Genomic DNA, 27,518 nt, shown 5'->3' with positions numbered 1-27,518 from the left:
AAAAAATTAAAAAAAAATTGTTTTCTATAATTAAGAAAAAAATTGATATCCTTATTATTTCTTAACAAATAATATAATTTAAAAATAGTAATTTAGTAACAAAAAAATATTGACACATTTTAAAAAAAAAAATTTAAAAAATTTTTAACAAATTGTTTAAGAAAATTGTTTAAAAAAGGTATACAATTTTTTAATAAATTTACTAATTTTAATTTTTTTAAAAAAATATGTTTTCCAATAGTTTAAAAAAATATGTTTTTCAATAATTAAAAAAAAAAAAATTCTTTAAAAAATGGTATTTCTTATCAGTTTTATTCAAAAAAAAATTTTTCTGTATTTATAAATATATGTATTTTATTTAAACTTTTTTTAATACATTTTTACAAAAAATTTTCGTTCATAGATTTTTAATAAATTTTCGACGTTGCTTTGCTCAGCAAAATGTGCATTTTCTTTATATTTTTTACATTATTAACTTGCTTTAACTAACTGCATGTGCTTAAATACTTAATTCTAAAAAATTTACAATATTTCGTTTTTTTTTTGTTGTTTTCTTCTGTGTTAATATTTTATTTTACGTACATCGTTCGGACAAGGAATCATGTATTAACTATAATTGATATTTATTTACTATTAAATGTAAATAAATATATATTATTTAAATAATTTTTGTTTCAAAATAAAAAAACAAAAATAAATAAATAATGTAAGTACTGTTATATGCAGTCAACGCTGCAACAATCACAACAAATAAATTTAATAAAATGTATTTATTTTTTTAATTTAATTATTAAGTAGTGTATGTTTGCTATAAAACAATGAAAATTTGCTTATTAAAAATGTTCTAATTAAAATCACATAGGCCAATTAATTAATTATTAAGTCACATACATGTATTAGTACATATTAAACAAAAATAAATACAAAAATATTCGATTTTTTTTTATTATTAATATTAAATTATTATACAAAAAAACTAAAATTTTGAAATTTTTTTAATAAAATAATTTCTTAGATACAGTTTCTTTTTAATTTTTTTTTTTTTGTAATTTTTTTGCCGTTATTTTTTTTTCAAAGTCACTTAGATTTATTTTAAATATTGAAAAAGTTTTAAATCTTGAAGAAATATTGGCTTTTGTATGTATATACGCTGCTGAAGTCTTCAATATATTTGTGTGGAGTTGGAGAACTCTACTAATTATGAAATATTACCACAAAATCGACAAACTAATAGGGCCCCTAGTCGATGTAAATAACGTATACTTTTGTATTGTGATAATGGAAAAATAATATCTTTTTACGATTTCAGAATTTACCTCCACCAACAAAGAAACAAATCAAACGCATAGCATAATTTAATCTTGGACACAAGAATTCGAAGATATGCCGACGGGACAAAAATTCTTGGTTAAAAAAAGAATGCTTAATGTTTGGTTTCAAGGCTGTAACTATGTTAATGGCTGAACAAGTTTATGATAGACTTCACAACCGGCCATTAGTATCACCAATTATAACGCAGGCATATGAAATCAACTCGGAGATTTCGTCAGTTTTTAGAAATTTTTCGCAGAGAGATATTATTATTTAGCATAAATAATGGCCCCCAAGTACAAATACAGCACAGCAGCTCCAGTTAGAGTATGCTTGAGTGATAGGAGCGAGAATAATCTCTAAAACTGACCGAACCAAACAGGTTTAGTTTGCCGAAATAACAGCCCTAAAGAATAAAATACTTAAATTGGTTAAAATCCGAGTCAATTCCGGTATCGTACAACCGGCTGTTGTGAGAATTGATTTTCTAGAATAATCTCTAAGCTAAATTTGTAATGCAAGAAAATAATATCTTTCTTTTACGACTTCAGGCAATCTAACAATATACTAGAGTCTGAAATATATCTCCTAATCTTATGGATTTTCGTTTTTATTTCATCTGTTTCTTATTACTTTTTAATAATTTTTTACTTATGAACTAAAATATAAAAAATTTAATCTATTATCCCACTGCCGTTTTTTGCGAAATTACTGACAACCATCCTTATATTTTTTTTAAGCAACTCCAGTTAGAGTATGCCTTTGCGTTACGAATGAGGGAAGACTAAAGATTAAAAAAAAATTAATCTGTTATTCCAAAATAATCTCTAAACTAAATTTGGAATGTTAGAAAATAATGCCTTTTTTGACGGCTTAACGCAAACTAGCGGAGTTCTATGTTTAGATGAAAATTTTATAATTAAATTTTTAATAATTTTTTTTTACTTTTGAAATAAAGTTTAAAAGATTTAATCTATTATCCCACTGCCGTTTTTTGCGAAATTACTGGCAACCCTCTTAATAAATGAGGATTTGTTATAAATGAAAGCATTGCCAGTTGTGAGTTTTCCAAATCCGTACACCGTTAAGCAACTCCTGTTAGAGTATGCGTTGGCGTTACGAATGAGGGAAGGATTTCTAACGCAGAAATTTTTATTTTTACTGATTTTCTACTTATAAACTAAAGATTAAAAAAATTTAATCTGTTATCCCACTGCTGGTTTTTGCGAAAACGCATAGAGCTTAAGCGTAGCGAATTGAAAGGATTTCACCAGTTAAACTATAACTCTAAAGCTTATAAAAAAAACCACTCCTGTTAGAGTGTGCTTTTCAACTTAACTACTTAGAATCGAAAGGATTTTTAAGACTTATAATAAAAAGACAACTCCAGTTAGAGTTTCCCTTTAAACGTAGAATTAACATTAAGTCATTTGAATCGAAACGTTTTCCAAAGTTTCTAAAAAAGTGAACTCCAGTTAGAGTTCTTCTTTTCAACTTAGATTAAGTATAAAGATTAAGGACTGGGTTTATTCGTTCAACCTTTAAACCCTTGTATTTTCGACTATGAAAATTAATATTTTATCCCACTGCCGTTTTCTGCAAAAGTACGACTAAGCATTTGAATGACTGTACGATCGCAGTACTTGGAGTTGTAAAGGACTAACTTAATTCAGTTAAGTTTGTAGTAGTGATTACTTCCAACTAGCAACTCTAAATATAGGTATACAGGTAGTTTTTCGAAGGGTAGGGTTAGTTCGTAAACGCACTAATTTTGTGCAACCCTGCTGCATTCTTGCCGGCTGTGGTTTCTACTGCACAATCAGCTGATTCTACTGCCTTGCCATTGCGATTGTGCTGCGAAGAATTTTTTCGCATTTACGAATGCCAGAGAAATGGAATTTTTAATTAACGTAATTATTGATAACCAGGAAACTCAGAGTGAGAATATTTTATTGAATTTCAATAAAAAAAGGATTAAACAAGTGAAGAGAATAAATCTTTTACTAAAAAGTTATTTAAAAAAGAAAAGGCGGTCCGTACCAAAAGTGAGCAATTACCTGAGTATAATAAAAAACTATCCAGAGGATGTATTGTTAATAATTAAAGACATATGTAGAATTTGAAATCATTTTACTCACTCTTCCATTTCGCCTTTGGTTTTACGCAGTTTCAAAAAAATTACTGCAATGGCTGTGACAATTTACCGAAGTGCTGCCAACTGCATGCATTAAAAACTTTTGACGAAGAGCAGTATTGCCGCAGTTTTTTTTTTTTTGACGAACGCGTTGCCCGTGCAAATATGCAGTGCAACCAAGTTACTGCGTTTACGAACTAACCCGTAATTAGTTGCGGAAAATTCCTAATGCAAATAAATTTAATTCAAACATGCATACCTACATGCACACAACCAATATCTTGGTAAATTCATTAATTAGTATTTTCTTTTCCCGGCTCGTTAATATGAAGGAACTTTTTTTGTTTAGGTAGGTTTTGCCTTTTTTTATTTTTTCGCGATCAAGCTATATATAAGGATAAATGCCCCTTGAAAGTTCATAATATCTGTAAGGCTCGCCGGTTCCAGTTTATAATTACAATATAAAAAACCGTGAGCTATTTTTTTTAAATAAAATGAGTAAACGTACGCGAGAATTTGAGTGTACCAACGATCCGGATATGTTCTGTTACATATGCGGTGAATATACTCTTGTACGGCATCGGAGGTAGTTTAGAGATTCCATCCAATCTATATATTCAAAATATTTTGGTATTGATCCTAAAAATATTGATATTGATATTGATAAACCGGAATTGAATTTACAATTGGTGTGGATAATATCAAATACGTCCCACTTGTAAAGAAGGAAAAAATCATTCTTCCGCCATTGCACATCAAGCTCGGCCTCATTAAAAATTTTGTTAAGGCGTTGGACAAAGAAGGCAAAGCATTCAATTATTTGCAAACTTTTTTCCCAAATATTTCCCAGGCCAAGATAAAAGAAGGTATATTTGTTGGACCCCAAATAAAAAAGTTGATAAATAATGACCAATTCAAAGGACTATTGTCACCAGTTGAGGCAGCAGCGTGGGATTCCTACGAAATGGTCGTTTCTTCTTTTCTCGGTAAACACAAAAGTCCAAACTACGAGAAGATAGTGAGCGACTTAATCAAAAATTATGCAGAAATGGGTGATTATTCAAAACTTATTTAATTGAATTATATAAAATTTTATAATTTACTTATTTACATTTTCATTTTTCTCCAGGCGTAAATATGTCTTTAAAAATTCATTTTCTGCATTCCTATTTAAGTTTTTTTTCCGGCAAATCTCGGAGACGAAAGTGACGAGCATGGCGAAAGGTTTCAAATGAAATTAATTGAGAATCGATACCATTTTTACAAAAAACGAAAGTTGTATAGTTGACGAGTAGAGTTGATCTAGGCAAGACAGCGGCATCAACCGCTAGCAGTACAGTCAGGTCGTGATGTTAATAATATCTAATAAACTTTGTGAATTTGTTTAATCAATTAACTTTAAGTGACTCTTTATGTGCATATTAATTCAATAAATACAAACGTTCACTAACTAAAATAAGCTTCATCTATTATGGTACAGATTCCACTCAGACCCAGATTCTGGGGAGGCTTACGAATTTATAGTCAGTATTAAACTATTTGCCTCGTCTCTCTAGAAAACAAACAACACGACTTTATCATCAGCATTTAGAGCATCCTCTCACCATTTGACGCAGCATAAAGAATAGGAATCAGAAAATACAACCCTGTGTCAGCTAAATGTGAACTGAGAACAGTTCAGCTATATGCTTTTTATGTACGAGGGCTGCTATATATATATTATACAATTTAGTGTTGCCTAGGCCAGAAATTAAATTAAAAAATTCATCTCGGCCAAAAATGGAATTAACTCGTGAACATTTTCGTGCGATCATTTTTCACAACTTTCGACGTGGATTATCGCGACTCGCGACAAGAGTGCATCGATGAACTTGACCTCTACCACTATAAACAACATAAAAAAAACCGAATTCCATTTAATTGAACACAGACCAATAATCAAGAGGAACTCGTCTACAATTATGATATTTGATGCTTTGCCGACAAATCCAAAGAAATCAAATAAAAGGCCAAGTAAAACTTTTCAGTTATTTCAGTTCGTTAAGTCTACTAAATCATTTCAAAAGTAAAAGTGGCAAGTGTGCAGATGTTCTAATGGACTACATCCAGAAAACCAGGAAAATAAGTGTCGTATGGACTACATCCAGAAAACCAGGAAAATAAGTGTCGTAAGAACTACATCCAGAAAACCAGGAAAATAAGTGTCGTAAGAACTACATCCAGGAAACCAGGAAAATAAGTGTCGTAAGAACTACATCCAGGAAACCAGGATAATAAGTATTGTAAGGACTTCATCCAGGAAACCAGGATAATAAGTATCGTGAGGACTACATCCAGAAAACCAGGAAAATAAGTGTCGTAAGGACTACATCCACAAAACCAGGAAAATAAATGTCGTAAGGACTACATCCAGGAAACCAGGATAATAAGTATTTTCCGTTTTCATGGCTTAGCTTAATCATGGCCTTCGGCCAATAGCTGTCGAAAAGAAAATTGCTGCGCTGCTTCTGCTGACTGAGCTGCCCGATTCGTCGTCGTTCAAATGTTTTATTATTTTTACCGTGCATATTTGTTACATATTTTTGCTTGTAATTTGCTATATAAAGAAATTTTCAATTCATATTATTTAGTTAAATGACTTCAAGCAGTGATAGTGAGTGCTCTTATAATTATTCAACAAATGGCTCCTCCGACGAAGAAGGTAACAATACGGAAACCCGTTATTGTGGACGACTAATCTCCAATAATGTCCGAAAACGATCAGGACGATCATTTGGGACAGGAATTGGAAAAGGATTCCGAACAAGTAGAGTAACTTCGGGTATTATGGTATAGACGGCTAATATGGCACACCTGCTTTTCTCTTAAACTACTTGCGCTATGGCAACGCCGACTTCGAAATCAGCTGTTAAATAAATAAAGAGTAATAGAAAAAAAATTACAAAACTGACAGCTTTTCAGTTCTCTCTCAGTTGTTAAAAACACGTGGTTTCGCATGTCTGACTTGTTAAGATAGTGTAGCAAAAACGGTTTTTTCACGTGGTAGCAACAAACTTATCAAAACAAATATATTGTTAATCGATAAAATAAAGTCCATATTTCATTATAAAAAGGTGAGTTTTAAGCTAAATAAAGGTTTGGTCATAAAAAAAAAATTAAAAGAACAGAAAACTAAAAAAAGCGTCTAATATGGTACACTTGTGACCGGCCAATATGGTATAGTGTACCATATTACCCTTCTGTATTATCAATAGGTTATTGCTTAAATTTAATGGTGGAATCTTACAGCAATCATGCCGAATAAAGGTTTACGAAGGCAGTGGAGTAGCGAAAACATGCGCAAGGCCATTGCCGCTGTAAGAAACGATGAAATGGGTATTTTACTGGCCGCAAAAGTCTTCGGTGTTCCGCACACCACACTGCAGCACATGGCTAGAAGTGAAAAGCCTACAGAGGAGCTTCTTTCAGCAAAACTCGGACAAAAACCAGTCTTTACCCCAGAGATGGAAAGCGATATAGTTAAATACGCTTTGGAGATGGAGTCTCGCTTTTGGGGGCTAACGAGATGAGAGTTGAGGTCGCTTGCATTCCAAATTGCAACAAGAAACGACATACCGAACAAATTTAATACTTTGCAAAAATGTGCAAGAAAAGACTGGCTTTACGCATTTTGCAAAAGACATAGAGAAAAATTAAGCTTTCGATCGCCAACTGGTACATCGTTTGATAGAGCAAAGGGATTTAATCGTGAAAATGTGGCTTCGTTTTTCAACTTATTGGAAAGTGAATATATCAAACACAATTTTTCAGCGACAAGAATTTGGAATGTAGACGAAACAGGATTGTCAGTGGTGCAGTCTCGACAACCAAAAGTAGTCGCACAAAAATGAAAAAGGCAAATAGGCGTTATGACTTCCGCAGAGCGCGGATCCCTCATTGTTATAACGTGCATGAGCGCTGGTGGCTCCTTCGTGCCGCCATATTTTATTTTCCCAAGGAAAAACAATCATCCACTCCTTATGAAGGATGCACCACCTGGAGCAAAATCGTCGTGTCATCTTTCTGGATGGGTGCAAATACCAATTTTTACAGAATGGTTTAAAATTTTTTAGAGTTCACAAAGCCAAGCAAACATCAACCCATTTTACTCATTTTAGATGGGCATTATAGTCACACGAGAAATATTGAATTATTGGACTTAGCCCGTAAAAATGGAGTTGTTATTCTCTCCTTGCCTCCACACTCTACACACAAATTGCAGCCATTGGACAAAACTTTCATGGGTCCACTTAAGGTATACTATAGTGACGAAGTAAGGCCTTTTACACGCGATCAAGGACGGAAGGTAACTCTATATGATTTGGTTGGACTGTTCACAAAAGCTTATTTGCGCGTTCAAACTGGCCAAATAGCAGTGGATTCAGAAGTACTGGAATTTTTCCGTTGGACAAACAGATTTTTTCGGAAGCTGATTTCATAGCATGCGAAATGGAAAATGAGCAAACTGATTGCATTTCAGTCCAGGATGTAGATAAGGATAGAGCTATACCTGAATCTAGAGGTTCACTGCCTGCAGTCGAAGATTCCGTGGCCAGTACAAGCACTGGATTATCACCACGTATCTTTCCATCATCAGGTTCTGCCAATGTTGCAAATGCTGGTGAGAATTATATATCTATATTTTTTTCTATAAGCATTCATTCAGTATTTAATTTTTCCACATGTGATGTTACTTTGAATGAAGCTAAAAAACATACCTTGGGAGATTTCTCCTCCGCCAAAAATACAAAGAACCGTAAGCAATAGAGGTAGGAAATCTAAGCCGACAGTTTTGACCACATCTCCGTATAAAGCAGAGCTACAACAAAGCTTGATTAAAGTAGACAAACGTAAGTCTAAGACATTGAAGCCAGTCGAAAAGAAGAAAACATGTGCTAGCAAAAAACAACGGCGTAAGTCTACTACTGACTCGTATCAAAGCGTATGTTTAGATGAATCCGATGGAAAGGAAGAGTTCCCTGACGCCTCTCCCTCAAAAAAAAGTTTGTGCAATTTCTGTAATGGGTGCTAGGAAGACGACACAGAAGATCAAACATGGACCTCGTGTTTACAATGCGAAATAATCTGGGCTCACGATAACTGCATTCCGAAAAGAAGTGCCATATTTCTTTGCCACTCTTGCATCTAAGCTAAGAAATGCTTTTTCGCTCATTAACAAGTGTAATTTAACACGAAATTTTTTATACATTTTTTTTTTAGAATGAATTTGGTTTTTTCGTTAGCCTAAAAGGTTTTTTCGACATAAATTCGGTGCCAAGGAGGCTATATTGTTAATTTTATTTAAATTTTTTAATAAAAAATTCACTATAACTAATCATTTGTTTTACTAGATAACTATCTTTTTCGTTTATATATAGCCGTAATATTGGTAGGGTAATATGGTATAGTATACCATATTAAACGAACCATGTATACCAAATTACCCGCACGTTTTTCAAAGTGCCAATTTTTGACTTTTTTTAACGCAATTCTTGTTCCATATTCTTGTAGCAAATACTTCACTTGAGTGCATGTGGATCATTCGTACTACCAATGTTCATTTCCCCTAGAAGCAGGGAAAATCTTCTTCTTATGAAAGGAGCACCTCCGGGATCGATACATGCTAATCATCCCTCTGGATGGGTTCAAATCAATTTGTTTACTAAATGGTTCAAGCACTTCCTTGCTACAGTAAAACCTTCTGAATCATCACCTGTGTTGCTCATTTTAGACGGACATGCCAGTCATACAAGAAATATTGATATCATAGAGCTAACTAGAAACGACCACGTTCGCATTCTTTCAATTCCTCCGCATTCAAGCCATAAAATTCAACCTCTTGACAAAACTTTTATGGGGCCGTTGAAAAAATATTTGACCGAGGAAATAAGGTGTTGGGTGATAAATAATGCAAAAGCATTGACACATTTTGACATTATTGAATTATTTGATCGATTTGAACAGTTTGAAAACGCAAACTGGAGAAATTGCTGTCAAAGGGTTTTCTTCAACCGGAATATACCTCTTCAACAGGAATATTTTTAGCGATCACGACTTTTTAGCTGCAGAAGAAATTGACGCACCGGTAGAAAGCATGGTGAATACAGTTCCGTCCTCAATACCAACTGTACAAACTTCTGAAATTTTGCAATCGGAATACCGTTCTAATTTCGAAGAACCGATTTCTTTCGAACCTTCTACGTCCTCAGGTATGCAATCAAGGTCATACATAAAGCCTCAAGACGCAAAATGCATCTATTGTGCCGGTCTATTTTCTGATGATAAAGGAGGAGAACCATGGATGCAATGTGTTATATGTACAATGTGGGCACATGAACTATGTTCTGGAAACGAAAAAACATACTTCATCTGTGATTTTTGCAGCTCTTAAATGATGTTAAATATGGACCATATTAAACACATCAAGGTCCATATTAAACGCACATTTTTTAAAGTGCTAAATTGAGGTTCCTTTCATTTTTCAATTATATTTTTTATTTGTGTTATTTTTTTACTATTGTTAATTACAGACTGAATTGATGTGATTTTTAAAGCTTTTTAAAAAAACAAATAAATGAAAAATCGTAGAAACCGCAGTTTTATTAACAAAAACGTTAAGGGTGGTCCATATATGCCAAACTTACTCTATATATATATATATATATATATATATATATATGTATACATTAAGAAAAATGTATTGATATATATACATTAATGTCAATGAATATAAAATAGACACCTTTTCAGTGAAAACATTTAGTGAATTTTGTGAAGTGACTCTTGTTTCCCGTGCGATATTGTTTGAAGCAGTTGTTCCATACAAGGATCTAAAAACTAGTAGAAGTGTGAAACTTGCGGTTTGTAGAACTATAAAACCGCAAAATATTTAAGAAAAATTTATTGATATATATGCATTAATGTCAATGAATATAAAATGGACACCTTTTCAGTGAAAACATTTAGTGAATTTTGTGAAGTGACTCTTGTTTCCCGTGCGATATTTTTTGAAGCAGTTGTTCCATGGAAGGATCTAAAATTAATCCAATCACCAAAGTGTAATAAGCTAAAGTATTTATACAACGCTACTTTTCTACTTTGTCCACTTAAGGATACAAATTAAGTCTAAATTATGAATCAAACTATTAAAGACTTGAAATCGGTTTCAAAGGAAAGAGTCCGAAAACCAATACTGAAGGCAATAGATATGCAAATTCATAAAAAATTCAAAATAATAAAAGCTATTAGGGTGTAGGCAAAGTTTAGGAAGAAGGTGATGATAGAACTAGATGAAAGTGTTCATTTTCTTCCAGATTCCTACAACGCTTTAGAGGATTCAACTATTGATGTGTTAAATAGTAATACATTTTATATAGAACTAGTTAAACCTAGTGAAAAATTTACTTCACCCTTATTTGAATTTCATATAGAAAAAAAACAAAAAAAAACATATTACAATGCAATATCAAGATTCAAAAAAAAAAACTTTTTGTGAGCAATGTAAAATTCAAGTAAAAGAAAATTTATGGACAGCACATGTGAGAACAAACATACATAAAAAGAATTGTAATAATATTAAATGTATTAATGCTATGTTTACTAATCGTATTGAAACATACGTTTTAGAAAACAATCAACCTAATGATTAAATTGTTGAACATTTTTTTGAAAAACATCTAAATGAATTATCTGAGCTTTTACAAAAATCTATAGAGAAGCATGAAAGCATCAAATTTAACTTTGAACTACCAAAAACGCCGTCGCTCATAGTGTCAACACGTTTATACGGGTAAAATCGTTTATACCTACTCGCTGCTTAACTTCTCGTTACTTGGTGTACGCGCAATTTAACCTAGATTTGACATTTTGAGCTTCTATTCGTTACACTTTCCACGTGTCTTTATAAAAAGTTTTCCATTATAAAGCTAAATTCACAATTTAATCGGGCAAGAACGTATATTCTTTCGCTATGCCCCCGGGGGCCAACAGTCTGGGGAATAATAGGTTTGCACTATTATCCCCGGGTCCTAAAAACAAAAGGAAAAAGCCAGAAAATTCAACGCTGGAATTCTTTCCGGAATTACCTATTTCTAAGAAGGACGATCCCAAGTACCTCATAATCAAATCACAGGACGCCAAAAAACCTATTGCATCCACTTCTTGCTTTGCAGTACATAAAGGCATTCAGGCAATAAGTAAGGAAATTAACAAAATCACACCGCTTCGTGACGGCAGCCTACTACTTTTGGTCAAGAACCAAAAAATCGCTGACAAATTTTTACAAACCAAACATCTTCCCGGAGCTGGTGCTGTTGAGGTATCTCTTCACAACTCTCTGAACTCAGTAAAGGGTACAATCTACGCTCCATTTATCTGTCAGCTTGCTGATGACGAAATAATTGATGGTCTAAAAGATCAAGGTGTATCTGAAGTTTATAAATTTACCAAGAGAAACAATGGTGATCGTGTACCTACTGGTGCTTTATTATTAACTTTTGATAAATATACTTTACCTAGTCGTATTGAAGTTGCCTGGTGTACCCTCGATGTCCGTCCGTACTATCCTAATCCCATGCGCTGCAAGATTTGTCAGTTGCTGGGTCATACTGCTAAGCGATGTAATAAGCCCCCAGCTTGTGCTATCTGCAACCTTCCCCCAAATCATACTCCTCCCACTGAATGCTCTAGAGTCAAATGTGCTAATTGCGATGGTGATCACCCTTCTTCCTCTAACGCCTGTCCAAAATATGTCCAGTCTAAAGAGATACTTAAAATTAAAACTATCCACAAGTGCTCGATGCGTGAAGCCATCAATTTATACAAATCTCAAAAGCCTTCTACTCCCTCATCATTCTCTTACGCTAATGTAACAGCCTCCAACAACAATAACATTAACATCGAAAAAACTTCAAACACTAATAATTCCAACGACAAAATTAAAGCCTCAACTTCAAAAAATATTGCTACCAATATACATTCAATCCATAGTGATTGCCCCGTAACCCCTTCTCCCTCCGTTTCTTCCCTATACAATTCTCCTTCTCCTCCCTTCTCACCCCTTTCCACAACTACTTCTCCTACCACTATAACCCGTTCCTCAACTTCACCTGTACCCTCCTCCCATCCACAATCACATACCCAAGTACCCATAGATACATAACTCTTGATATCAAATTCCAATTAGAACTTTTTTTCATACATATATACTTTAATTTCCTATGTTAACCTTCCTTCAATGGAATATAAACGGATACATTAATAACTACTTTGAACTTGAAATTTTAATTAAAAAATATAACCCCTCTGTAATATTATTAAACGAAACGCATATTGCAAACAATATATCAGCTCATACCCCAAAAGTCTATGCTGGTCATTTTTATAACCTTCCTTCCATCACATCAAGCAAACAAGGTATTGCAATCCTGATTAAGAGAAGTATACCGTATAATATTCTCCCAATATCTCCTTCGAATATCTCTTCCGTTGCCATCGAAATTTCCTCCCCCCAAAAAGTCATAATCATCTGTGCATATTCCCCTCCTCACCAAACTTTTACTTCAGCAGACTTCTTTAACCTTCTCCCTTCTTGCTCGACTCCTTTTTTACTGGCCGGTGACTTCAATGCCTGGTGCCCTCTTTGGGGTTCTTCTTCAACTAACTCCAAGGGCCGCATTATTGAGGACGCTGTCCTCTGTTCGGACTGTGTTGTCCTTAATGATGGCTCCCCTACCCATTTCTCCACTCATTCCACCTTCACCCATATAGATCTTACAATTTGTTCCACTTCACTCTCTCCCAAAGTTGTTTGGCATTGTATAGACAACTTGCATGGTAGCGATCATTTCCCTATCATAGCCAAAATCTCCTCCCATAATTCCAATTTCTTCAAACCCAGAATATTTTTTAACTCCGATTCAGCTGATTGGCCCAGATTTCAAGATTTTTGTTTACGTTACTCAGACACCCTCCCTCCTGCAGATACTATTAATCAGGAAACCTCCAGGATTCAGAAAATTATAAGATCTGCTGCCAACCAATCTATATCTCAAACCTCTCCTAATCCTCGTAAGCATAACCCTCCTTGGTGGGATAGTGAGCTATCTTCTCTCAGACTGCATAAGCAACAAACATGGCATCATTTCAAACAAAATCGTTCATCATCAAACCTTGTTGCTTATAGAAAAGCTAATGCCATCTTCAGAAGAAAAGCGAAGCAAGCTAAAGTTAAATCTTTCAATACATTTACCAGCAGCATTAATTCCTCTTCTAACCCTAAAATGATTTGGTCAAATATAAGAAGACTATCTGGCAATATTTCTTTCTCTCCTATTCTCTCACTCAACTCCTCTCAAGGCAATCTACTACATCCACAGGATATAGCTTTAGAATTCGCCAAATTTTTCTCGTCTAACTCCTCTGATTATAATTTCTCCTCTGAATACTCGTCTAATAAGAACTCTTTACTTGCCTATAATTACGTTTCATCCGCTTTATCCCCTTCAGCCGTATACCTTGACTCAGACATATCTTTAATAGAACTCAATATAGCTCTTTCTACGGTTAAAGGTAAAACGCCTGGGTTAGATAAAATTTCCTATCCTATCATCAAACATCTTCCTCCTCACCTCCTCAAACGACTTATCAACCATTACAATAATATTTATCGAACTGCCACCATACCCCAAATCTGGAAAACCAGCGCAATCATTCCTATTCTAAAACCTGGCAAACCTCCGTGCGAAGTTACCAGCTATCGTCCTATTTCCCTTCTACCCTGTCTAGGCAAACTTTTAGAAAAAATTGTTGCTACTAGACTCTCTTGGTTTCTCCATTTCAATAAACTCATTCATCCTAATCAGGTTGCATTCAAAAAAGGACACAGCTCTATCGACGCTCTTTTACACCTTGACCACTTTATATGTGACGCTTTGTCTAATAAAAATCATGTTTCACTTCTTTCCCTTGATTTCGAAAAAGCGTTTGATCGCGTGGGCATACATGTAGTTTTAAGACAATTAATCAAATGGAAGGTTGGCCCCCGTATATTTAGTTTTGTTAAATCCTTTCTTTCTAAACGCAAAATCAAAGTTCTGATTTCTGGCATATCTTCACCGACTCTTCCTTTGGATAACGGCACTCCTCAGGGATCACCGCTATCAGTTATTTTGTTCACCATAGCATTTGATGAAATCAGCTCTATCCTTTCTTCCTTCCCTAATATTCAGCATCAATTATATGCTGATGATCTCCTTCTATTTTCAAAATCTTCTGACCTTAGTGCTATATCCTCTACCTTTAAAGAAATCCTTTCTCAACTATCCCTATGGTCCCTTTCCTCAGGCGCTTCAATATCGTACTCAAAATCCAGTCTACTCCACATTTGTAAAAAACATAATTGTAATTTTCCACCGATTTCTTTCAACAATGTAAATATTTCATGTTCTCATACACTTAACTTTCTTGGATTAATTCTAGATAGTAAATATACATTCAAACAACATTGTGAATATATTAGAAATAGAATTACTAAAAACTCAAATATTGTTAAGTACCTAGCATGCAAGCGTTCGCTCATTGGCCCGTCTTTGCTAATTAATGTTGTCAAGGCACTCATACTCTCCGTCATCAATTACGCTCTTGAAATATATGGGCATCATTCAAAAAGTCACCTAAAATTGTTGGCCGCACCGTATCACTCCGCTGTTAGAAGATCGCTTCGAGCATTCCCCACGTCACCAATCAAAAATATGTTAGCAGAATCCGGTCTTCCCTCTCTGATAGATAATATGGTAGACACCACATACAAATTATACCCGAAGATCATCCTTGGTTCTAACCATGTGCTTCAAGATGCCTTTTCTTCATCATCAACTCGGATCCGTCCTCCAAAAATTGAGTCAGCCATATATAAATGCTCCTCTTTTGCCAAAATAAACAGCTTACCATTAAAACCTGCTAAACTTCCTAAACGTCGTCATCCACAATGGTTGATTCCAAAAAACACGTTTATCGATAAACTAGCTCGTTTGCCTAAATCCACCACACCTAATGCGATATATGTATCAGAATTTTGTGAAATTATGAATACTCTGAAACATGGCAATTGGAGATTTGTATTCACGGATGGTTCAAAAAATAAAATCCAAACCTCTTTTGCGGTCGTTAGCGAGAAAGGAAAGCCAATCTCATATGGACTGCTTTTCCCCTTTTGTTCGATATTCATTGCTGAAGCCACTGGGATTTTACATGCTGTTCTACATGCCACAAAAAGCCCTGGAAAATATGTCATATGCACCGACAGCTTATCATGTTTCCAAGCCATTAAAAATTGCAACAACCACACTAACATCATCACTGCAATTAGAGAATATCTTATAAAATATGAAAATAAAATTAAGATAATGTGGGTCCCAAGCCACACTGGATTATCCGGAAATAATTACGCTGATTTACTAGCAAAGAATGCATCCAACACGCCCACAATTACATTCAGTTTCTTCATGAAATCTGATTTATACCGACTCATACACCAAAATAGGCTCTCTAAATTGGCAATCGATTGGGTCTCATATAACCACCATTACTCAATAGTTAACACAGCCAGAATCAAACCGCTATACCCATCAACAGTAGCAACCAATTTTATAACACCTTACATTCGCCTACGGATTGGACATACTATACTGACGCATGCGCACCTCCTCGGAAGAAACAGTACCATCTGCTGCCCGTTCTGTAACTCAACAACAACCGTGCTTCATATATTAGAATTTTGCCCAACTTTGAAAGAAAAGAGAGATTGCCACTTCAACACAGATCCGATTACCCTCCTTTCCAACGCTACGGAAGAAAATATAAAAATTATCTATCGTTTTCTCAAAGATTGTGATCTATTGAGGAGAATATAAAACCAACACATTCTTCAACGGACAGCTGATAGCCTTTGTAGCTAGCGCTGCATGCCTTAGGTTATACATATAGTATTAACTTTGTATAAGCTTTTATAAATAAAAAAAAAAAAAAAAAAAAACTTTGAACTATTTTGTAAATATATTCAAATAAAAGAAAATATTGAAGAATTTACCATAATGTCACATCAAACTGTAATGACTGAATCATTTATGGAGTGCAGTAACGTTTTTGATATAATTAAAGAAAAAATTGCTAAATTAATTGAAAAAAAATAACACATTTCAAGAAGAATGGAGTCTAAGTGAAATTATTCATCTAGAAGTAAATATAAATAAATATCAACCAATTAGAGGGTCGTTATATATACCACTACCAAAAATAATTGTAGATAAAAAAGCATGTATAAATATTGCTAACAATGATGTATATTGCTTTAAATAGACAAAGGTGTTCTTCATATAACATTAGAAATATTCAAGATTCCATTATTCCATTTTAAATAATGATAAAGTAATAAATTTTGAAAATTTAAATTTTCCATTACAAATAAAGGATATTAAAATATTTGAAGCAAATAATCCAAATATTAGTGTAAATGTGTTTGGTATAGAAGACAATTTGTTAGTAGGACCCTTTTATTTAACGAAGGAAGAAAAATCACATCATGTTAATCTAATTTATTTATATAGTGATGATTTCAATGAAAGTCATTATGTTTGGATAAAAAATTTAAGTAGATTACGAGTACTTAGTTCTCAAGTTATAAGAGTTGAGCACAAATTATATTTTTGCAATTCATGTCTAATACATTTTTATGAGGAAGAAAAATTAGCGAGCACCAGAAAAAAAATATTAAAATTTGAAAATATCAAAAAGCAAATAGATGTACTATTTACTGTATATGCAGATTTCGAATGTATTTTAAAACCAATAGATATTCAAAATTCTAATAGGTCTCAATGTGTGCAAGAACATATTCCTTATGCCTATTGTTATTTTATTAAGTGCTCATATAATAATCATCTTAATCGTTTCAAAATATATAGCGGTGTTGATGTTCCAAAACATTTTTTTTTTTTTAATATTTTCGATGACGTTTTAGATATTTATCACCAGTATTTGAGTAAAACAGTTGGAATGCATCCATTAACTATCGACCAACTTAGACGTCAACATGAGGATATAGTTTGTCATATTTGTGGAATGGAACTTTTATTAAGTGATAGGGTAACAGACCATTGTCATTTAACTGGTGAATATAGAGGTTCGTCACATAAAAAATGTAATTTGGAATATCAGATTGCAAATTTTATTCAAATATTTTTTCATAACTTATCGAAATATGATTGGCATTTATTTATTAAAGAATTGTCATCTGTTAAGGGAAATATAAATATTATTCCCTTAAATAAAGAGTTGTACATTTCGATATCAAAGAGAATATATCTTAATGATAAAGATACAATTGAACTTTGTAGATTCTTTTCGATTCATGCCTTCTAGTTTAGACAGTTTAGCTAAGAATTTAAATAACAATGATTTAGAAATTACAAAAACTTTTTTCCCTAACGATCACCATTTTGATTTAATGAAACGTAAAGGTATTTTCCCATATGACTACTTAGATTCAGAAACATGTCTCAACGAAACACAATTACCTCTTCGATCACATTTCTTTAATAAATTATCAAATGAATCATGTAGTATCGAAGATTATCAGTATGCTCAAAATGTTTGGACAACATTCAACTGTTCCAATTTATAAGATTATTTATTATTATATCTAAAAGTAGATGTGCTACTCCTCAGTGACATTTTTGAAAACTTTAGAAAATTATGTAAAGGAATTTATCGACTAGACCCATTTCAAAATTATACATCTCCAGGATTATCTTGGGATGCAATGCTCAAAATAACTAGAATAGAATTAGAATTGTTTACTGATGAAAACATGCATAATTTTATTTTGTCCGGTATTAGGTATTGTTCAATGTTGTAAACGGCATTCAGTTGCTAACAATAAATATTTAAGTGATTACGATGTGACTAAGCCTTCAAATTTTATAATTTATTAAGATGTTAATAATTTATATGGTTATGCTATGTCACACAATCTTCCACAGAGCAATTTTCAATGGGTTGAAAACGTAGATGATTTTAATGTTTTTAGTATACCAGAAGATTCTTTAGTAAGATTAGAGCTGAATTCGCCGACAATCAACGGCCAAATTACCGTTAAGGCCGAGTTCCGCTCCGCCTTAGCGATGAAATGGAACATGTTGGCTTTCACTACGATCCTGACTGCGACTACAGCCTGAATGGTGCCATTGGAGCAATGGATATTATTTGTACGCATTGCAATGCAGCGAAGTTACGAGGAGAAACAGCTGGCATGTGCTGCTCCAGTGGCAAAGTGAAACTGCCTGCATTGGAACCGCCACAAGAACCATTACATTCCTTGCTCACTGGAGAATCGCCGACGTCTAAGCATTTCTTGCAGAACATACAAGCATACAATTCATTCTTTCAAATGACTTCTTTTGGTGCCACAAAGATCATTAGAGATCCATTTATGCCGACGTTCAAGGTGATTACTTTGCATGGAATTTTCAGTGAAACATTTAACATTTTTATTCTACAGATTCAGGGACAAATATACCATCGAGCAGGCTCGCTCATACCATTTGCCGATGCCGACTATCAATTTTTGCAAATATATTTCATCGGTAATGAAACTGACTAAATCAACGATGTAAAATTGCGACCGGCACAAGGCGAGAAATCGTACCAAATTTGCAAAGATTTCTCCATGAACACAATGAATTGATTCGATTGTTCAAAATCGCATTGGACCGCATGTCGTCTGATAACCATCGAATCGTCATCAGAGCAGACAAAATGCCGATGGGGCAGCATGCCAGACGATTCAACGCACCAACAATCTATGAGGTGGCAATCGTCATTGTTGGCAAACAGTTTGAATCGCGAGATATTGTACTGCACCGTAGAAACGAACAACTTCAGCGTTGTTCCGAGCTGCACCGTAGTTATGATGCATTACAGTATCCGATATTATTCTGGAGAGGATATGACGGCTATCACATCAATATGCGATTGATAAATCCAACTACTGGTAAAAAAGTACAATTTCGGAGAAGAAATGTTACTTACGATTCAATATTTTGTGTATTGTTCATTTATAGGCCAAGAAACACTGAAAAAACTCAGTGCCAACTTCTATTCGTGCAGAATAATGATTCGTCCGCAAGAAGACAATTACATCCTGAAATGTCGCAAGCTTTTCCATCAGTATTTGGTTGACATGTATGCGAAGATCAAGACCGAACGTTTCAACTTTATTCGATTCAACCAACCGAAATTGCGTTCTAAAGAGTATATCCATTTGAGAGATGCCGTAATGAATGATGCAAATGTGAATAGCATTGGACGTCTGACAATATTGCCAGCCACATACATCGGCAGTCCCCCCCATATGCACGAGTATGCGCAAGATGCGATGTCGTATGTGCGCCATTACGGCAGACCGGATCTGTTCATAACGTTCACGTGCAATCCAAGTGGAATGACATCAAATGCCATTTGTTCCCCGGTCAATCAACAACTGATCGTCACGACTTAACAGCACGTGTATTCAGGGAAAAGCAAAAGGCAATGATGGATTTAATTGTGAAACTTCGTGTTTTTTGGAGAAGTTCGATGCTGGATGTACTCGATCGAATGGCAGAAAAGAGGATTACCGCATGCTCACATCTTGATTTGGTAAGTTCGCAAAATACGACCAGATCAGATTGATAAAGTAATCTCAGCGGAAATTCCAGATGAAGCAAACGACCCACAATTATTCGACGTTGTAACAGTACACGACCGGCATCCCGTTGTTCTTCATTTGGCAGTTCATCTCGAAAATGGTCAACGCGTTTATTTCACTGCAGACAATGTACAACAGAGCGCAACACGACCACCGGGGACAACACTATCTACCTTTTTCGAGTTGTGTGAAAACGATGAATTTGCAAGAACATTGCTATATTCCGAAATACCACAATATTTCACTTGGAATCCATCATCGAAAACATTTCAAAGACGAAAGCAAGGGGAGCGTGTTGACGGTTATCCAAATGTCCGTAAAACCAATGCCATATGACGCATTTACACAATCCATCCGAACAACGCCGAATGTTTCTATTTGCGTCTGCTATTAGTCAACGTGCGCGGACCAAGATAATTTGATGATTTGAAAACTGTTGACGGTCATTTGTGTGCGACGTATCGTGAAGCATGTCAGCGATTGCATTTGTTAGAAGATGATATGCATTGGGACACCGCACTTCATGACGCATCACTCACATCTCATCCAAAACAAACACGCGTACTATTCGCTATAATAATATCTACATGCCTTCCGTCAAATCCGCAAGAACTGTGGAATAAGTACAAAGACTGCATGACCGAGGACTAATTAATTTTAGCGCGTAATCGAGCATCGGACGCAGACTTGCTATATACATTACAAATGTATAATGATGCTTTGATATTGGTTGAAGATCTGTGCCTTACAATTGCGAATAAGGCATTAGCGCAACTTGGCATAACTGCGCCCAATCGTTCAGCGATTGATATGCTTAACCATTAGCTTCAACGTGAACAACAATACGATTGCAATGAATTGCGTGCTTTCATACAAGCCAACATTTCCAAATTGAATATTCAGCAGAAAAATGCTTATGATAAGATTATACGAGCAGTTGACAATAACGCCGGTGGATTCTACTTTCTGGATGCGCCCGGTGGTACAGGGAAAACGTTTCTGATCACTTTGATTATTGCTACTATACGGCCACAGCAGAAAATTGCGCTGGCAATTGCTTCGTCAGGCATCGCTGCTACTCTACTTGATGGCGGCCGAACAGCACATTCTGCGTTGAAATTACCGTTGAACATCCAAGTCGTTGAAACACCAACGTGCAACATATCGAGGAATTCAGCAATGGCAAAAGTTTTGCGAGGAGCTGGAATAATTCTATGGGATGAGCAGTGGCGGCGTTTACTGTGGGTATGGTGGGTAGTTGTACCCACACGGAATTTTTCGAGCCTCCAGCCCTGAAAGTGTTCGATGCAGTACCCGCCGGAGGAAGCCGAGGAAGGGGAAGGCCTCCACTCCGTTGGAAGGACCAGGTGGAGAGCGGCCTGGTTACACTTGGGATCTCCAACTGGCGCCGAACTGCGAAGGAGAGAGAGAGGTGGCGCATTATCGTCGATTCGGCTATAACCGGCTAAACGGTTGCAACGCCAATCACATACATACATACAGATAGGGCAGAGCGTTGAAAATTTAAGGAGTGTTTCAACTACAAATGTTGTACAGAAATTATCAACTGCACACCTGAAACAGATGATGGAGAATAGAACTGCGCTCCAGAAAATATTTAGTACCTTGTTAGTTCTGGCACAACAAGGTCTTCCTATAAGAGGACATAATGATGATAAAAAGTCAAATTTCTTGGCCATTCTTAATGCTCGAGCAAAAGACGTGCCAGAGCTAAAATCTTGGTTGAAAAGAGATGGCTTCAAATGGTTTCACCACGATATTCAAAAGGAAATCTTAGATCTAATGGCCACTGCTACTTTGACCCCGATTATGGAAGAAATACAAAACGCAGAATTTTTCTCAATTTTATTAGATGAAACTGCACATGTCGCAAGTGTCCATTTGCCTAAGATATGTCACTGACGATTTGAATGCCAGTTAATATTTTGTCGGTTTTTTTTTTTCAACACCGGACACAAAGTCCCAAACTTTATTTAACCTAGTTAATGCAGTATTGGCGCAATATAAATTACCTCTTTCCAAACTCAGAGGTCAATGCTATGATGGTGCTTCAAATGTTAGTAGTAAGATTTCTGGGCTACAGAAACGCATTCGTGAGGAAGAGCCTCGGGCTTTGTTTGTTCACTGTAACGCACACAACCTCAACCTTATTGTTCAAGATTCGCTACAAAAAATTAATATTGCTCGAAAATTTATTGGAATAATTAAAGATCTAATAAACTTTGTACGAGATTCTCCTAAACGCTTGGACCAATTTAAACAATTTCAGAATGAAACAGATTAAAGAAAGACATTCTTTTGTCGTCTCTTGCAGCCTATTGTCCGACTAGATACGACAAAATAAATTTGTGAATGATTTTTTTTTAATATATTTTATTTTTACTATTTTCTTTATTACAGATGGGTGTTACGGGTAAAATCCCTAAAGGCTGTTAGAGCGAATTACGCTGTATTGCTAAATTTTTTTCTTTGTCGATCTACGGATAAAGAAATAGACAGTTCTGTGTCAGCCAAAGCGTTAGGGTTTTTGAGTTCATGGCATCGTTCGAATGCTTTTTTATTTTAACAATGATATTCGAAATTTTTAATCGCATCGAAATATTGAAAACCGAACTCCAAAAACCAAACCTTTATGTTATTGACTCCTACAAAAAAGTGAATGCTGTACGTGCAGTTTTGGAAGCTTCTGGTGAAACCAAGTTTGAAGAAGCTTGGAAAAAGAGTACGCAAGGCGCTGTCGAACTTGAACCTATGACCCTATGCTTCCTCGTCAACGCAAAATAAGTAAACGGCTCGAGCAAGGCACAAGCGAAGCCCATATATTTAAATCGCCTGAAGAATATTATAGGAAACAGTTCTTTGAAGTGTACGACCAGCTGATTGAGTTACTCAGAAGTCGATTCGAAAATGATTCTGTTCAATTTTTCAAATTATTGGAACAATTTACATTGTGCGCAACAGAAAATGTGGATGAAGTCCTTAAATTTTATGAAAAAGATTTTGACAAGGAACGACTTTTAAGCGACAGATATATGTTTTGGCAATTGGTAAAACGGCAAAAAAGAAGTGTCAAAACGTTCCAAGAAATTTTAAATTTTTGCAAGGAGTTCGAATGGTGTCACGGGCTTATACCTGGTTTTATACGCTTTGTGCGAATGTTAATAACGATTCCGGGATCATCATGTTCGAACGAAAGGAGTTTCTATGTCCTTCGAAGATTAAAATCTCAACCATGCTCCAGGACAGGTTAAATAATGTGGCTATTTTGCACGTTTACGCAAATGAAGCATCAAAATTAGATTTAAATTTGTTAATGGATAAGTTTATAGCAAAATAGACAAAAAGAAAAACTGTTTTTGCAATAAATACATAAATTTTTTTGAATTTATTTTTTTTTTTTATTTATTCTACCCATCCGAAATTTACATGAACCGCCGCGCCTGTCCTCAATGGTAGCAAAGTTTAACCCTGGAATAGCAGTCAAAGACATTGCCAATGAGTTTAAAGTGTCGCGTCAAACTGCGCACTACCAAATTAAAAAGTTTAAAAAGGTGCTAAGCGCAAAACAGATCTCAGTGAAGACCGAGTCCTTGTACGGGAATTAAAAAAAAAAATGTTTTTCTAAAGCCCCAATCCGCAGCAGATCAATTTAATTGACAGCTAAAACACCAATTAGCGAGCGCACAGTCCGTCGACGATTAAAAGAATGTGATTTTAAGACTTATAAAGTCAAGGAAGTACCATATATAACAAAAGCAAACAAGTTCAAAAGACTTGCTTTCGCAAAGGAATATGTCCATAAGCCAATAGAGTTCTGGAGGAGCGTTCTATTCTGCAACAGGATAACGCCCCATGCCACAAAGCCAATATGATAAAAAAAAATTGTTGGTGTTACCACTTTGGACTGGCCACCTCAAAGTCCAGATTTAAATATAATTGAAAACGTCTGGTATCTTATGAAACGTAAAAGAACAGTATCGTTGAATAAAACCAGAGAGGAGACAATTTCTGAGGTCAGAAGAGGAATAAAATTACTAAGGCAAATAATTAATTATAATTACTTTATAAATAAAACATAGCTAAACAAAATTAGCATTTAAAAACCTAGTAATACCAATTAATTAGTAATTGGTTTTTTTACAACAATGAAAGAATTATCTGTAAAAATTGTATCTTCGTGAAAAACTTTAAACGCAACACTAGACTTCCGAAAACAAAAAAAAAATAAAAAAAATTAAATTAAAAAAAAAATAAAATAAAATTAAAAAAAAATAAAAAAAAATTAAAAAAAAAATAAAAAAATTAAAAAAAAATAAAATTAAAATTAAAAAAAATTAGAAAAATAATAAAAAATAGAAACATTTAAAATTAAGAAAAATATAAAAACAATTAACTTAATTTAAAATTGAAAACATTAAGCATTGTGCGCACAATTTTATAGAAATCCTGCCAATAACGGTTATCGGCCACACACGGCACTATTTCGTTTATATAAAGCCTAAGGATTAGTGCCTTTGGGAATGTGAAACGAGTCCAAACACAACTACCCAGTTATATGAAACATACACACACATATACATACATTGGAATGTATAACAGATTAATATGTACCCAGATATAGATAAACATAACCTCTAATAATCAACAAAAAATTTTAAATTTCAAAATTAGAAATTGTTTACTTATTAACACTGACATATTCCATTGAGGCCCTATGTTCCAACTAGCAAATATGGGTAAATATATATTCTTCGATAAACTTAACTCATACACAGCGCATACACCATACAAAAGCCGTACATTTCAATTTAAGTACGTACGTAAGTTGCCTTCAATTATTATAAATATGTTAATATCTCTATTTATATATGTATGTATGTATGTATGTATAAGAGCTCACTTAATTGCTAAACTGTTATTTCACATTTTGAATGCATATACTCGTCCAACTTACTCAGCGTAATAAGTCTCTCACTTAACTGCAACTATTCGCTACTCATTCCTACCGACCACTATGTTGTTGTTGTTGTTGTTGCTGTTTGTTGTCTTCCTGCACACCAGCGACGGTGTGCGATTTTCGTTCGACTTTCGTTGACAACACCCTAAACTCATCAGGCTCATACTCAGCATAGGCAATTTGCCGTTCCGGCGATGTTTCAGGTAACTTAGTTATCTTCTGTAAGCGTTGCTGTACAATTTGCCAATGACGCAGTATATAGTCCTCGTGGGGCGCCAAATGATGCGCATAGCGTAGACATGCGTCGGCGCGTGCCAAACGCTTGCGTTCCACAAAGACCACACATAAATTGTGTAAACCCTGTATGTTGTGCGGCTCATAGCGTAATATACTGCGATAGCATTGTTCGGCCGCATCCAAATCCTTCATGTGATTTATATAGATATCACCGAGTAGTATTAAACCTTTTATATGTGCGGGATGATGACGTATTAGCTGATTCAGGTACGGTACTGCGTCCAACGGTCGATTCGCATCGGCCAGTAGTAGTGCCAAATTGAAGAGCGCACTACGAAAGTCGGCACGCAGGTGTATGGCGCGTTTAAAAAACTGTTCGGCTTCGTCGAAATTCGATTCGTCCATGGCCAGCATGCCCAAATTGAAGTAGACCTTCTCATTGTTCGCATCCTTATCCAGCACCTTGAAGAGGCGCACGCGCGACAATTCACGCGCCTCTGCGCCGCCATGCTCCTGCAGCAATATGGCGGAATTGAGTAGTGCTTGCTCGTGTTCGGGATACAGTTCGATTGCTTTGTTGAAGTAGACGTGCGCCTGCGCACTTTTACCCTGCTCTAAGAAGACCACACCCAAATTATAGTAGATATCCGCATTCTCACTGTCATACAGCAGCGCCTTCTCGTAGACCTCTTGTGCTTGCGCGGTGCGATTCAATTTCATCAAGATGTCACCGCGATTAATATACGCCTGTACATAGTCGGCGCGCATACTTATCGCCTGCCGATACAGCAGATCGGCCTCTTCCAAGCGCGTGCGATTGCGCGCAATCAACTGTGCTAAATTGATGAATACGTTCAAATGATTCGGCGCAACGCGCGCCTGATAACTCTCGCCCGGCTTGACTTGCGGAAACAGCGCTTTGGCTTGCCGATATGCCGACTCGGCTTGTTCGAACTGCTGCATATTGTTGTAGGTGCGTCCGACATTGATGTGAGCGCCAATATCGTCGGGTTGTATGCGCACAGCTTGTTGGAAGTACAGAAGCGCCTCGGCAAAGCGTTGCTCATTTTCCAACGCATGACCGACATTATTGAAAAGCTTCGCATTGCGCGCATTCACATGTACGCCCGACATAAATAGCGTGTACTCGGTACGCCAATCCTTGTTACGCTCAAATGTCTTCAACGCATGCGTAAGCAACAGCAAGCCAAGCGCCAATTGCAAGAAACGACGCGCGAATGCGGTTTTAAGGCGCAGATAATGTTCCAATTGCACATAGCCATAGGCGACGAGCAGACAATAACCCATAGAGGGCATGTACAGTATGCGCTCGGCAATAACGAAACCAACGGGAAAGAAGAGATTCGAGGCGGGCACGAATGGTAACGCCAGCCAGGCGAGACCCATCAGCACCACGCGCGAATGCATTAAATTACGTGTGGTACAGGCGTGCCATGTCACGGCAGCCAGCGAGGCAAATGTTGCTACGGTGGCCAAATTGCGTATGTCACTAAAGCCCTCGATTAGCGGTATGGTGCCTGAAACGAAGAGAATAAATTATTAATTAATTTATAAAATAATTGAATTAAATATTTTTCTGTGTAAAGCGTATTTGATAAGACACATATATTCCAGTTGTGTGTTCGATTCGCCACTGTCCAAGGTTTAGCGACTCGATAATGTGAATATAGAATTTTTATATGAATCAACATATTCGTGCTTTTTTACGACTGATCGTATGGCGTATTTCATTAGAATTACTATAAAAAGGATAAATGTGACCAGACGAATATTCGAAAATCAATATTTTGCATTATGTTTACAAACTTTTGTATATACTAGAGCTCTGAAAATTATTCGATTAACCTGAAAAGCAACTATTCGAATAACCGGTTTGTAACCGTTAGTAACCGGTTGGCACTATTCGATTAGTCGCAATGTTACGACTATTCGAATAGTCGTTCTACTGCAGTTATTCGAATAGTTATACTGTCACTATTCGAATAAATGAAAATTGTTTGAAATCCAAACAGCCTTTGATTTCTTAAAGTTTCCGCACAAATTATTGAATCAAA

General features: G+C 35.4%; 2 protein-coding genes across 13 annotated transcripts in view; one reads left to right on the top strand and one right to left on the bottom strand.

The window, feature by feature from the left end:
- Positions 1 to 400: 400 nt before the first annotated feature.
- The window catches only part of LOC105214015 (protein O-mannosyl-transferase Tmtc3), a 32,870-nt gene continuing 5,752 nt past the window's right edge, over positions 401 to 27,518 (bottom strand). For 5 of the 12 annotated variants that reach the window (XR_008471684.1, XR_008471681.1, XR_008471683.1 and 2 more), the window contains 2 exons: positions 15,636 to 26,981; positions 14,861 to 15,576 (listed from right to left, as the gene is read on the bottom strand). Coding sequence is in view for 1 of the 12 variants with exons in the window: in XM_011187163.3 (XP_011185465.2) it covers positions 25,252 to 26,981 (1,730 nt within the window). In the remaining 11 variants the exon portion in view is untranslated. Of the gene's footprint in view, positions 12,241 to 14,860; positions 26,982 to 27,518 lie in introns of those variants that run through there. The other 7 variants (XR_008471688.1, XR_008471687.1, XR_008471682.1 and 4 more) reach the window with 7 other exon arrangements.
- Positions 11,454 to 16,079, top strand: LOC128922478 (uncharacterized). Its single transcript, XM_054233048.1, has one exon. It carries the CDS (start codon positions 11,454 to 11,456, stop codon positions 12,642 to 12,644), a length of 1,191 nt encoding a protein of 396 aa, XP_054089023.1. The 3' UTR covers positions 12,645 to 16,079.

Source organism: Zeugodacus cucurbitae, chromosome 6 (genome assembly GCF_028554725.1).
Source record: "Zeugodacus cucurbitae isolate PBARC_wt_2022May chromosome 6, idZeuCucr1.2, whole genome shotgun sequence".
In the NCBI taxonomy this organism is placed as follows: Eukaryota; Metazoa; Arthropoda; class Insecta; order Diptera; family Tephritidae; genus Zeugodacus; species Zeugodacus cucurbitae.
This window is presented reverse-complemented; position numbering and strand designations above follow the sequence as displayed.